Genomic DNA, 14,307 nt, shown 5'->3' on the forward strand with positions numbered 1-14,307 from the left:
GCGGAATTAAACATTGAAGAAGCAGAGAACCTATGAAGAAATTGACAACAGAAAAGAACAGAAAGAGACAGGAGAATGAGCAAAATGAGCAAAACTGCAATCTTCAAGGATCGTTTGAAAATTTCAGTTAATTCAGTCAACAGAATATGGAATTATGGAAAGCTTAATCCACTTGTTAACTATAAGTGAGCTAGAAATAATTAAGAGTTATATAAAATATAGGTAAAAATGTAACATATAATGAAAACACAACACATATAGAACAAACAATAAATGAAATAAATGGGATAAATTGTTTGGATAAGTCACTTTCGCATCTTAATTATACAGCGACAGAATTATGACTTTGCTATATACTTATATAAAAGGATCACAATCTGCAAGAAAATTCTAAGGGCTATAGGTTTTGTGACGTAATCTTTGTTTTAGTGTATGCTGATTATATGAGTAAATACCCTTTGAATAATATGAAATATTTTTTTTGATCGATTGTATAAAATGGTTTTAGTTTAATCAATAAGGAAATTATTTATTTGCCGATCGAATATGAATATTTTATGTTAACTACATCATAAAATATAACACCAACGGCGAAAATCATATGTCAGAACTCAATCAAATCCATCTCTAAAAATATCCTTGACCAGAAATTGCTTTAAACATATTTCGATAATTCATCAGGGATCACATAAAACGTAATGTAAAAAAATGTCGTTATGATAAATATTTATATAAGTGCACCATGGAGAGACTGTACATTGCTAAGAGTGAAGTGATATAATATACTAGAAAGTATTTTTAGCATCCGAATATATATTGGCTGTATATTATTCCAACAAAATTCGTGTAAACACACTTCAAAAATCCAACAGTAGTGGTTGGATGCTCGGCCATACTGGATAAATTTTTACACTAGTCTAGTCGAATCCGCGACGGTTGCGATGTAGTGCTGGTGTGCGTGCTTTTTTCTGGTTGTGTTCGTGATGGAGATTCTTGTACGGGCGTGTTAGATGATGACCAAAGAGACTCACAGTTTCGTATGGAGAAGTAAGATAACAACTAAGCGTGGCAATATCATAAACTAAATTTTTTTATGTATATTTCGTATTGACTTTTTAATATACTTTTTTTATTATTTAATTATTACATTGTTACTAGTCGTTTCCGACTAAACTACAATTTGTCTTTATGATAACTTAAATCTAGGTATATAGGTAGGAGGACCCATCGGCCCTATCTAAGTCTCTGGTTAAATAATGTTTATACATGTCACTGCTGTATTTTCACCTCACTACACAAGATCAGATGGTTTGATTTTTTTTGTCTGTGTCCTGTTCTGGTGGTATCCAAAATCAGCAATACTTCAATATTCTCATGAGAATGGAGTCTTTCCTCATGCCCCCTTGCAATTCTCTTGATTTCTTGACTGAGTGTGGGTATCTGAAGGTCTCGATGTAGGTACTCAGTCCTACAGTATATGGATGCGCCCACAATACCTCTCAGGAGCTTGTTCTGAAAATTTTTATTTTATTTATGTTACTTTTTGCAGAACATCAGCAAAACTGTAGTTTTCTTCCTATTAGCCAGTACATTTTCCTATATTTCAATTCCAGTTCTTTTCTTTTCTTCTGTATATGTTTCTTCCAGTGAAGTTTTGCAATCAAGATTCATTCTGATATATTTAGCGTTGTTGCTATATGGACGATAGTATTATTTAATGTTATTGGTGCTTGTTTGGTTTAATTGTAGTTGAACTGCATATGCCGAGATTTACTTTCACTAATTTTTATTTTCCAAGCTTATGTCCAATAATTTATATTTCCTGTTGTAATATTCATGAGGCTTCTTCACTATTATCTCCGGCAGCTATATATTATATATTACAGCTTATATATTATTTTCGTAGGCTTTTTCAATAATATCTGTTATTCTGTGGACCTTTATCTTTTAAGGTGCTGTTTTGTATGTAATGTTTTATCATTGGAATCAGATTAGGGTTATTAGGGTCAAGTTTTAATTATTGAGAATACGTTGTTATGAAATGAATGCTCTTCTAAGTCTGTGTCCTCTTCTGGTGTTAACCGATGGAGTCCACTTGCTTATGTCTCCTTGCTCTTGATCTCCTGAGTGACAGGCGGTATCTTAAGGTCTCGTTGTAAGTAATCAGTCGTGTAGTATTTCGGTGCAACTACACTACTTCTAAGGGTTTTGTTATGGAAAATTTCCATAACCGGGTCCAATTATTTGCATTGTCTTGTTTGTCCAACTGTTTGTATTGTCCCTAATTCATTGTCTTTTACAGCAAGAATCACTGTGTTATCAGCAAATGTAGCCATCCTGTTATATATGGTATACCACATGTGTGGAGTAGGTTAAGAATTGGTCCCAATGCACGTCCTTATGGTACTTGAATTAGCTTGTTTTATTGTAGAATAGACTTCCTTTTGTTTGACTCTAAAAATTTTGGTTGTAATGTAAGTTTTCAATAGTTCAGTGTGTTGTGGCCGTTATGCTATGCCTTATCGAAGATTTTGGCTACATCTAAGAATAGAGCTGAACATACCTTTTTACTTTTACTGGCACTGAGACACGGTGTAATATGCCACGATTATAAAAATCAATTTAAGAGTTATGATTCTTGGTACAGTAAAAAACTTAGTATTTTAATGGATAAAGATACTTTGAAGCTATACAACATTATACATAACGTGCTTAAGGAATATCATTGACAAGGAATTATTTGCATTTGTTCAAATATTGTTTTTAATTTTAAAGTAAGAGTTATTCTGATATGTTGATATTAATTATGGTGAACAACTGTTCAAAGAAACATTCTTTTAATGAGTATAATAAATCTTTACTTTCGACGAGACACAAAACCTAACTAATAAAAAATTAACAAGTTTAATTAAGTAAAATCCTAATCAGAAGTATTACGAAAAATTGACATTTCATAATTTATAGACCTGCGAAGTTTTTGGCGTGCTGAGATTTTGTTTGGATTATTTATGTTATATTTCATACTTATAAACTCAAAACAATATCAATATTTTCCTTCTCATTTAACTCTAGTTAAATGGAGACGCAATGGAGTCTGATTAGTTCCAAAACTTAAACGAATGAGCCTTTCAAAGTGGTCCAGCTGTTAGACGTATGCAAAATTCTTGAATGCAATAGTGATAAGAGATTATAACTGTAACCTATAAAGCATTGTGGCTGTATAATTAACTTGTAATTTTTAGATGTCCTGTAGTGTTAAAAAAGTATATTTGATAACACTTTTGTTCAATTATTTTATTTAGATTAGAATTCTGTTGTATGTCAAAGCCAAACTGAAGTAAAACTCAGAGTTGATGCGGCAACATTACGACGTTTTGATGTCACAAATTTAAGTGACAGGTACAACATAACTTTGAATAGACTATAGCTGCAGTTGGAATGGAAAAATAGGTCTAGCAAAACCCAGCGCTCTCGCCAGATTGTACCAATTTTTTCAGTGGGCCTTTTTAAAATGAATAAAACTTATTCTAATTACTAAACTTTTAATATTTTTAATTTGTTTTTAAACTGATATATAAACTTGACACTGTTTATAGTATAATTCAATATACCACGTTATTTAATGAGATATGGCGATAGTAGACCTCAAATTCTCGCGATATTTTATTCGTTACAAGCACGTCGTTAAAATTGTTTCGGCTTCATTCGGCTACTATTGCAATTTTCTGGATTTCTCTCTCATCTGCCCTATTAACCGAGCACTGCGTAATTCAATGCCGTTCATCGATCTAGCTGAAAAGGGAGATAAATTATCGCGAATGCCAGAAAGGCAATATACTTTTGTTTTGAATCTGTTTTATGTAGTGTTGGGAACTATCGCCTGAAATCGACTATCGACTGTTTAGTAAGTGACGACTTTTTGCTATCGACTGTTTCAGTCGTTATTTTTGGTTCGACCGATTTTACTACTTTTTACTAGTGACTGTTTTCACTCGCTATTTTCAGTCCCACTGATTTTGTTACTATTTACTATAGACTGTTTCATATTAAAAGTATAGTAATTAGAATAAGTTTTATTCATTTTAAAAAGGCCCACTGAAAAAATTAGTACAATCTGGCGAGAGCGCTGGGTTTTGCTAGATCTATTTTTCCATTCCAACTGCAGCTATAGTCTGTTCAAAGTTATTTTGTACCTATGTCACTTAAATTTGTGCACTTTTAGTTACTATTTTTGGTTCTACTAGTGTCATTCGACTGATTTTTAATGTTCTGGCTCTGTCGTCCTAGCCGCGACCTTGACAAAAATATACTCAATTTATGCTTACATAGATTTATATGTTTTTTTTGGTAGTTTGCTTGTAAATATCAGTATAATGTATATTAATATAGCAGTATTTTGGAACGATATTTTTCAAGATTGTTAATGTAATAGGGTAAAAAGATTAAAACTGTGAATGATTAATAGTAAAATACTTTTTACTGTTTTTATAACAATAATATATATATAAATATAAGATAATCGGTGTTCATGAATTGTATACATATATTTGATTAAATATAGACATGATATATGGGTTTAATATTTAATTATTTTTATTGTTAAGTCACACAAAATGGAACAAAGAACTATAAAGAAATTGTTAAGGTCGATTGACATTTTTTCTACGTTCAATGGGAGACTATTGACCTCTATATATCTATCCCGTCAATAAAAAAGCTTTTAGATGGTCAAACATCTATTCAGTATACTACGAATTTATTTCATATCAATGTCTAAGGTTGCTTCTTGTATTTCCCAGCTTCCCATGACCCAATCGATCTCCATCACTTATCTTGGAGGATCGATATGTATTGTAACTGTAGATTGTGACGGATAAAGTTACTTGTTCGGAATGTCGTCAAGGCATGTTATGCCGGCGGCTGGAAATCCAGCCACTTGTTATAGCATATGATTTTTATTGATATAAAAGTATATATTAACGTTTAAATTTCTCTGAATATAGTAATTCCGTTTGTTTCTAGTAGTTAGCCTTAAAACCTGATTTCCGTAATAATAAGGCACCTTTGAATATTCACAGTAACAGGTCAATTGAAAAGTCCCCGGCCTACTATAGTAAAGCACATATTTTTGGCAAAGTTAGTTTTTTTTATTCAACATAATTCCCTTCAAGGGTGATTTGATACATTTTGTAGTACGATTTGTCCTTTGCTTCAAAATAGGCCTCAGTTTCGGCGATCACCTCTTCATTCGACGAAAATTTCTTCCCAGCGAGCATTCTTTTGAGATCTGAGAACAGAAAATAGGCGCTGGCGGACAGATCTGGATAATACGGTGGATGAGGAAGCAATTCGAAGCCCAATTAATAGATTTTTAATGTTTAATGTGTTTCCATCGCCAACATCATTAAAGCAATTGATCAATATTTTGGTATAAGATGGGGCAATATTCCGTTAAGAACTATTGAGCCACTCTATGAATATATTCTGTGAAGAATTTTCAGGTGTTTTATTATTAACACATAAATATTATGTATATGTTAGATCTTTATATTATTTTGTACTATGTTTACTATTATATTCAATGGTATAAAATCTTTAAATTAACACTTGTATAAATAACGCTCTGTATTCTATACAGACGATGTATAAGCTAATTTTTTAAAATACGGTAAAATATGAAAAAACATAATAAAACAAAGAAGTTATGGGACTTTTTATACCTAAGAATCTTAACAGATTTCGGAACAGTCGAGATTTTACTACATATTTTCCACGTTTATTAACTCCAACATTTATTTTTCTTGGCGTTAGTCTCACCTAACCTGTTCAACAGCTTCAAAAAATAATTAAAATTAATGAGCTCATAAAATCTCATCTCTGGCTTCTGGTTTAATTCAACATTTTGTGACAATTATTAATATATTGGTATAATTTTTGATGAATTTGAGATTGATATTATAATCAGTCTTATAATTTAGCACAAACAATTAATTTTTAATTGCGATCCTAGTGTTACAAGATTAATTAAAGGTTATATACACTAGTAATATCTTTGTGTTTGTATTTTTAATATTTACAGAATACTCTCGCCTAATACAAATATAATTTTGTTAAGCTATTTATGGAGATATTTCTGGAAGTTTTGTTTAAGTTTTGCTGTGTCAATATCGACTGCTATGTAATTATATATAGAGCCAACGCTTAAGGCAACCTTTGGCTTTAATAAACATGTGTTTAAAATGTCATTGCTCTTTCAATTAAATGTTAATATATAATAAGGGTTTTGTCTTAAATTTATTTACACTCTAGAATTTTTTTTATAACATTTTTATTAGATACGTTTAGTACAATCTTAATTATAAATTAATTTATTACTACTTTTCATTTGTACTCGGATTAATTCACAAGCAAGACGGGTGCGAGAAGATACATCAATATATATTCCTCAATTATAAAATTATAATAACTTATAGCTATAGTTTACACTAAAGGTATACCCTTTATATATTTTCGTATGGTTTTGTTCGTTTCAGTCTCCTGACATCCTGCGCGCTGTTCAGCAGTTGTATTGCTTCCACGTTAGTATGATTTAGTAACCTTCTTTCGTGTTTCAAGGCGAAATCTTGGATAACTTTGCAAATACATTTGATTTCCAGGTCATCGTGCAGTTCTTCGTTGGTTGCATAGCGATAGACATTGGTAATCAATCGAAGAACCTTTGAATTTTTAGTGCAACCCGATATTTACACCTCATAGATCCAATTGGCTTTATGATAATGTTATAAATCAACCTCTTTGATTTTAGATCAAGTTGAGTGTATATTTCGACTAACCAGTATAGTTGTTTTATTTTGGTTCCAATGTGTTTTGCTTTTAATCTAACATGATATTTCGAATTTAATCTACTGTCCAGATGGATTCCGAGGTATGTAGCTGCTTGGGGAATCGGGCATCCATTGTAGATTTTGTTAACTGCCATTTCTACTTTTTCTACTGCCCTCGGCAGAGATATGTTGTTTGCCATAATAATTGTGTCATCGGCAAAGGTTCCAAGTAGTGTTCTTTTTGTTGTTGTAATATCAGCAGTGTAGAGCAGATACAGGAGAGGTCCTAAGACGCTACCTTGTGGAACTCCAGGCGAAAAGATATGATTCGAAAAGATATATAAAAGATATGAGTTGAGTTATTGGTAATATGGGGTTGAATTATAGGAACATGTATTTTTTTACTGGAAACTTGATGGTCATACTTGGAATTAAAATTTTTTTTAGATTCTTTCTATACTTCTTTTCGAAATATTCTGTGGTTCTTTATTATTATCTTCAACCCCAAGTGATTTACACAATTATGTCATCTTTACACTTTTCTGGAAATCGTAACAAGTTGTAATCAAATAGAACAAAGTCTGTACTTCACGTGGATCCGTTATAACTTCCCAGTTAGTCTCTCTCAATTTTTGTTGGGTCATTAATTCATTTGTTTATCATTCTTGTCCTTTCGAAACTTCAAATCCTAAAAAATATTTCCAATTTAAATATAATTTTTTCTATCAGAATATCAGATCGGTTAAGGAGTTTGTAGCGTCATATTGAATGCCATACTTGTTTTCAATCACGTTTTGTATAATTGCATCCACTACCACGCTGCAAGCCAGTGTAGAGACGATATTTTATTGAAAAACATTCAAATAAATGGCTTGTAGAACCAGCGCAAAACGAAACAGACGCAAGATAATTAAATGCAATTATATATAATTTATTCCTCTACCTATAAAATCGGTAATTTCAAATCTAGAGTTCAAATAATATATAACACAGAAAATTTAATCAAAGTTTTAGTAAAAGAACGATTATTTTGCTGCAGTTCGTTTACTTACAAACGGAACTATTTTTGTTATCTGTATAATAGTCTTTTTGTGATTGTCTCTAACTAGAATTCCAGCCGATAGCCAGGTCGTTTTTCATAGCTTAATTGTTCGCTTGTTTCTAACTTTATTCTTTTGCAACATAATCTTGACTGAAATATTTTTAATAATTCTCGAATAACTGATTTCAATTATTTCTGTGATTTGTTTTGATCTTATTGATATATAGTTTCTCAAAGACCAGTATACGAGGAGAAGTTCTTTTACTTTCTCTCGAGTTTTATTTTAGTAATTATTCTTTTTTTTTCTAGGTGATAGGGAAGTATTTTAGTTGTGTTGTAAGTGTTAGGAATTTAATATATTTTTGTTACACTTTTTATCAGATTCAGATTTTTTCGGATATTAAATCAAAGTCAATAGCTTTTTCAGTTACTTTTAGAGAATACTTACATTTGTTGGTGGACTACAACAGCAAAATTACATTATGTCATAGGCATCTTATTGAACAATTTTATGGATATTCCTCTATGTCCTTTATCATCTGGTTGTTTTATGTTGGTCTTATAGCTTATAATATGTGAAAAAATTCTTATTGGATGTTGGAAAATATGTGGTGGTATGTAAATTATGTGGTATTATTAAAGTAATATCTGATCAAAAATAGATACAGCATGGTGGTTTCAAAAAATACAAATGCAAATAAAACAAGAAAGGACAATTAGGATAAACTATCTGAATGAGGTGTCAATCTACAAAAGCTACGAAATCTACAAAAAAATCAGAGCAGAAGTAAAACGAATAATAGAAGAAACAAAAAAGGAAACATTGATACAATCTGGTGAATGGAAAGAGACACGAAATAAAAAAGCTAATACTTTTTTTTAGAAAACTAAAAGTGTATTACAAGTATTTAGTGTAAGACACATTGTGAAAATATCTCAACTATTTGATAAAGTAAGAATGAAAAAACTGTGGGTATATTAGAACAAAAATCGATTTGCGTTAATTTGTAAGTATTACATTTTTTGTTTTGAGCTGATCTTTGTTCATAATATAGGGTGTAAAAATATGAAAATAAGATAAATGGTGGTAGGAACTTTTGTACATGATGTAATGAAAATAACTCATAAGCCAGAACATTTCTAGAGAAAGTATAGTGATGGGCAAACGATAGGAAATAAATATGCAGCTGAGGATATAAAAATAGAATTACTAAGTGTATTTAAGTATCTGAGTGTAGAAATACAAAGCAACAAATACCAGTGGATGGAAGTGAATGCCAAAATTCATTAGTAAAAAGAAATCATTAATGAAACCTAAAATGGAATTGTACAAAGCAATTCACAGACCAAACCTAACTTAACAAACAAGCATCGGAAATTAGTGATTTGAGAGATGTTACGGGTATAAAAAAGATGAACAGAATGATAAGTAAATACATAGAAAGGAGACAACTCAGTTGGTGCGGATACTTACAGCTCATGGAGAACTCAAAAGAAATTAGAGAGTAAACTTTAAGTGCAACTGTATTGAATGTATCAGAGAAATACTTAAGAAGACAGAAGAAACTTGGACCGAAGCAAGAAGACTGAGTGGAGACAGAAAAATGGAAGGAACTAATACATGGAGAAGGAGAGAATTAGACAATAAACATAACATACCTATACCAGTATATGATACACTTGAAGTATAGACCATTTGTCTATGGCTCTGGTGCTTGTTAAAGCTCTGAGCTGGTCTTTCCTACATTAATCTCGGAAACGGTTCACGGACGGGTCTCCGAGCGCCTGTTCAGTACCGTCGTGACGTTATTGCGCTTTTTATTCGCTAGTTCCCTGTCACGTTCAATCCCTGATCTCTAGCTTGGCCGCTTTCTTGCGCGCCAGCATTCGTCTCCTCTTGGCTGCCATTCTGGGTATCCCTTTCCTCGAAGTCAATTACCGTATCGGCCCAAGCGTTGATCCTTGTGACGGTTTCCTCATTGACTATCCCGTCTGCATTTCTTATCTGGTAGTTCCCGTCGGCTGTCCGATGCCTGTTTCGGGCCTCTACCCTTTTCCCAATTTCGCATGTCTCCAATATATGTGTAGTGTCTTCTGGACCTGTGCGACACTCGCAGAGTTCATCGGTCTCCTTCAATTTAAATCTGTGCAGGTAAGCTTGCATATTCCGGTGGCCTGTCATCAGTTGCACAGCCTTCCTACTCAGTCCTGTGTTTCCTGTCCCTACTTGTTGGCAGTATTTGTAAAGGGTTCTTCCTTTAATGGATTGCTCCCAATGCATTTGCCACCTTCTTTTTACCTCTCCTTCTTTGATACTATTGATGGTTCTGGTGTTGATCCATCCGTGGTTTTTCAGTCCTATTTCTTCCTTTACAGTATATTAGATGATTTCCAGTATATGATACAAAAGGTGTTTTTGATTTTTTGGTAGCTATTGTTTGCGTATCATTTTATCTATCTTATTCTGTATCTGTTCATCTTGAATTAAGATTAAAATCATATATAAACATAATAATTACGGTTGTTCTATTACTGTTAATATCTTCCATTTATTTACGTCACCACAGATGACCGATTTCATTTAAACCACCCGTTAAATTTTAAATGGCCCACTCAATTTCTCATTAAATCTTCTCGAGAAAGTCACGTCCGAAAAGAAAATGAGCGACCGCTGTCGGTTTTTTCCCCATCAGTCCCCCGCAAATTTATTAACCTTTTTACCTAAGCCGTCGCAAAACATAAAATCTCGAATAGGCCGGTTAAAAGTCTAACGATACAACGCGAAATATGGAGGACCGAGATGTTTCAAAGGCCCCCGGGGCTTCTTGTGCGGTGTTATAATTCTCCTTGGCAGTCGGGAATGAAAGGAAATAAAAGGACGCCAAAGAAATCGTGGCATAGTTACGGCTTGTTTAATTTTAGGTTATTTGTATATTATTTGAATCTCGTTAATCATCTTTATAATATTATTAGCGGGTAGATCTAATTCTCAGTTTGTTTTTGGTATCGTTTAAATTGTTTATATTTTAAAGCCTCTTTATTTATCAACTAGGGTTTATCTGGAGTGAAACTAATGCTCTACGCAAGCTCCGAACCATGATCCACGGATCCTCAAATCCTCCAGGTCTTACCCAGCTTGTGTGCGAAAGTAGAAGAATCGACTGGAAAGGTTATGGACTCGGTATTTTGGAATATCCGTGGTGTAATATTTATCGACTATTTTGAGAAGGGAAATACTAACAACTGTGAATATTATATAGTGTTATTGTAGCGTTCGAAGGCCGAAATTGTAATGAAACGACCGCATATGGTAAAGAAACATTTTTTGTTCATCAAAACAACGCACCGTGTCACAAGTCATTCAGTGACTACTGGCTGTTCGCAGACCTCAAAAAAATGCTCGCTGGGAAGAAATTTCGATCGAATGAAAAGGTTATCGCTGAAACTGAGGACTATTTTGAGGCAAAAGATAAATCGTTATACAAAAGTGGTATTAAAATGTTAGAACGGCACTGGAATTATTATGTAGCTCTTGATGCAGATCACGTTGTTGAATAAATAATCAATTTTGAAAAAAAACTCGTTTTCTTTGTTACGCTCGGGACTTTTTAGCTCATGTATTATATTTGATTATTAAAATTGTGAAAACCATTCAAACAATATTGATAATAATTAATACCTAGTATTTTTGCTCAATAATGGTGAATAGTTAAAGATGGTTTCTTGGGATTTCATTCTACTTACTCCCGAAATTCTTTTGTGTGCTTTGTGCATTTGGTATTCATCAAAAATCAATAATATTATGTATTTTATTATGCTCCTTTAGACTAAAATCCCTTGAGTAATCTAGATAATGCTGACGATGTAAAGAAAAAGTATAATACTTTACTGCAATCGTCAGAATACATTCGGAAAAGCTTATTTAAAATATAATCAAAACTAATTCAGTTACCAACTGATTTTTCGGCTACAATGAGCTTGAAAGAGCATCTCATCAGTTGAAAAAGTGTTTAATCCTCTTTCGGGGGAGGGTCTCAAATCTGGAACTGACCAAACAAAAAGAGAAACCGACCATTTTGCGAGCGGTCAATACTAAAGCGGATATGATTAAACGAGTTTTCACTTTGTTGATGTTCGCTTTTATACTCGCGAATTTATTAAACGAATTCGAATCGGGAGTATAGCATTCATTTTGCAGATGTGCAGACGCAGCGGATAATTTGTCAATGTAGCCGACGCCATAATTATCGGTATATATCATTGGTATCCGTTTTGGATCCGTTAGAGCTCATGATTGGATCTATAAACCAAATCGTTTTAGGTGAAACTGAATTACGGCGCCATTTGTTGGCCATTTTTTGAATTCGTATATACATTTTTTTTGAACTTTCGGGATTTTTGTCCAAGCCTCTTGTTTGTCGAAACTTTTTTCCTAAAATCTTGAAAACTAAAATTAGGTTCCAAAGGTTTCAGAAATCTATCTATGCAATCCAAAAGATTTAAAGAATTTTTTACAGTAGCAGTTGTTAAAATTCTTTTAAAATTATTAACCGTAAAGAGGTGAATAAAGTATATTAAATATTTGTAATAAATATATTTTCTGATAGGAAAATTGTACTTTAATATTCAACAATTTATTTTGTTGGCTATTAAGAAGAGCACCACAGGTTTTATTTGTTAACGAATGGACTATCTTAACAGAATGTGTTGAACTTTTAGAGCTCATTGAAATAATAACCACCGAGTTATCTGGTGGAAGATATGCCAACGATGTCTTTAATTATACGGTTAATAAGAGGACTGCAACATTCCATCAAATCCAGGATTTTAACAAGTGAATGGGGAAAAATGACAAAATTGTGTATTAGATGTCATCAGTAAAAGATTGACAACTTTAGAAATGAATACGATATGCGAGAAATCCACATTTTTGGATCCTAGATTTAAAAAAGCAGGATTTGGTATTGCTGAGGCGATACAAAAAGTTATCACAAAAGAGGTATCTTCCATTCTAACTTCAAAAAATACAAATATAATTCCACAATAAGAAATTCAAGACAAAACTACTGACCAAGAATGTATTGACATCTGGAGATATTTTGGTAAAAAAATGGATGGAATGAAAGAAATAATTACTCCAAGTACTGCCGCAACTTTAGAGATTTAGCAGTATTTGGAAATTTCATTTATTGGGCGTTTAGAAAACACATTGAATTTTTGGCAAACCCATAAAATGAAATTACCTGAATTATATCAGTTACGCGTAAAATATTGCTCTATACCCGCAACATCTGTCCCCTGGGAATGAGTTTTTTCAAAATCTGGGCAAATAATTAACGATCGAAGAAACCGCCTCACGGAAGAAAAGTTGAACATGATAATATTCACAGTAATTTAAAAATATTTCTGTTCAAAAATAAATAAAACTTTTATTTAAAAAGGGTCTGGTAGTTATTGTACGATTATTTTTAGGTTGATCATGGATTAGATTTTTCAATGATTAGGTATATTTTTCCACTTTATTTAGTAGTTATGGTTATTGAAAATCATTAGTTCTTCGGTTTTGTTTAAGTTATATTGTACTATTTATATTTATTACGCTATGTTATTTAAAAATAGCAATTAATATATTAAAACACGATAAAACCTTTGTGGTATTATTATTCCATTCCTTTTTACACATCCACAGAACATTCAGTATAAAAGTAATCCCACTTCCTTTAAAATTATATTATTTATTACATGATAATAGAAATTAGTAATTTTGTTTTCCTTTTCTTTTTTAAAGTTATCATGTGGATGAATATATATACATCTCTGTCTCGCTTATACTACCATTGGAGAATATAAATATATTTAATATTCACTGCTCCAAGCATTTATCTCCGTCCTTTCCTCTCTCACATTTTATACAGACAAGAATTCGTACATCTTCGTCTGACATCACGAATGGAAAACAAAAGTCGAACCGTGCTTTTAACTGAAAATAGTAATTACTATTTTCAGTCGATAGTTCTCAACGTCTCAATTATATATATATATATATATATATATATATATATATATATATATATATATATATATATATATATAATTTTATAATTTTTGATCCCGCTCGGTAACATCCGCTTTTAAATGCTTCAAGATCCATCCGCTGAAACGTTCTCAAAACCACTCTTAGATATCGGCGATGGAACAGTCACTACAAATGAAAACTTTTTCTCCATTTTTTTCACAATAATAAAAGTTGCTTCACTCAAAATGCTATAATTCACAAACAAATGATCCGACAGCTGTCAAATTTATACACACATCTTTTGAAGGTTAGGACTAACTAAAAAACATATGGATTTAAATCTAGTAGGGCCATCTATGTGTCGGGCCGGGGACTTCAACTGATCTGTTATAAAGTCTTAAAGCACTAGAATCTTTACCTTTACT

General features: G+C 32.2%; 1 protein-coding gene across 3 annotated transcripts in view; it reads left to right on the forward strand.

The window, feature by feature from the left end:
• The first annotated feature begins 891 nt into the window (after window positions 1-891).
• Trpgamma (Transient receptor potential cation channel gamma) overlaps window positions 892-14,307 on the forward strand; it is a 249,720-nt gene continuing 236,304 nt past the window's right edge. For all 3 annotated transcript variants that reach the window (XR_013007620.1, XM_076417087.1, XM_076417086.1), the window contains exon 1: window positions 892-1,047. Coding sequence is in view for 2 of the 3 variants with exons in the window: in XM_076417087.1 (XP_076273202.1) it covers window positions 1,011-1,047 (37 nt within the window). In the remaining variant the exon portion in view is untranslated. The remainder of the gene's footprint in view (window positions 1,048-14,307) is intronic.

The sequence above is a fragment of the Rhynchophorus ferrugineus genome, unplaced genomic scaffold, assembly GCF_030347505.1.
Source record: "Rhynchophorus ferrugineus isolate W39M unplaced genomic scaffold, kcgeb_rfMv2 rfM11, whole genome shotgun sequence".
Lineage (NCBI taxonomy): Eukaryota > Metazoa > Arthropoda > Insecta > Coleoptera > Curculionidae > Rhynchophorus > Rhynchophorus ferrugineus.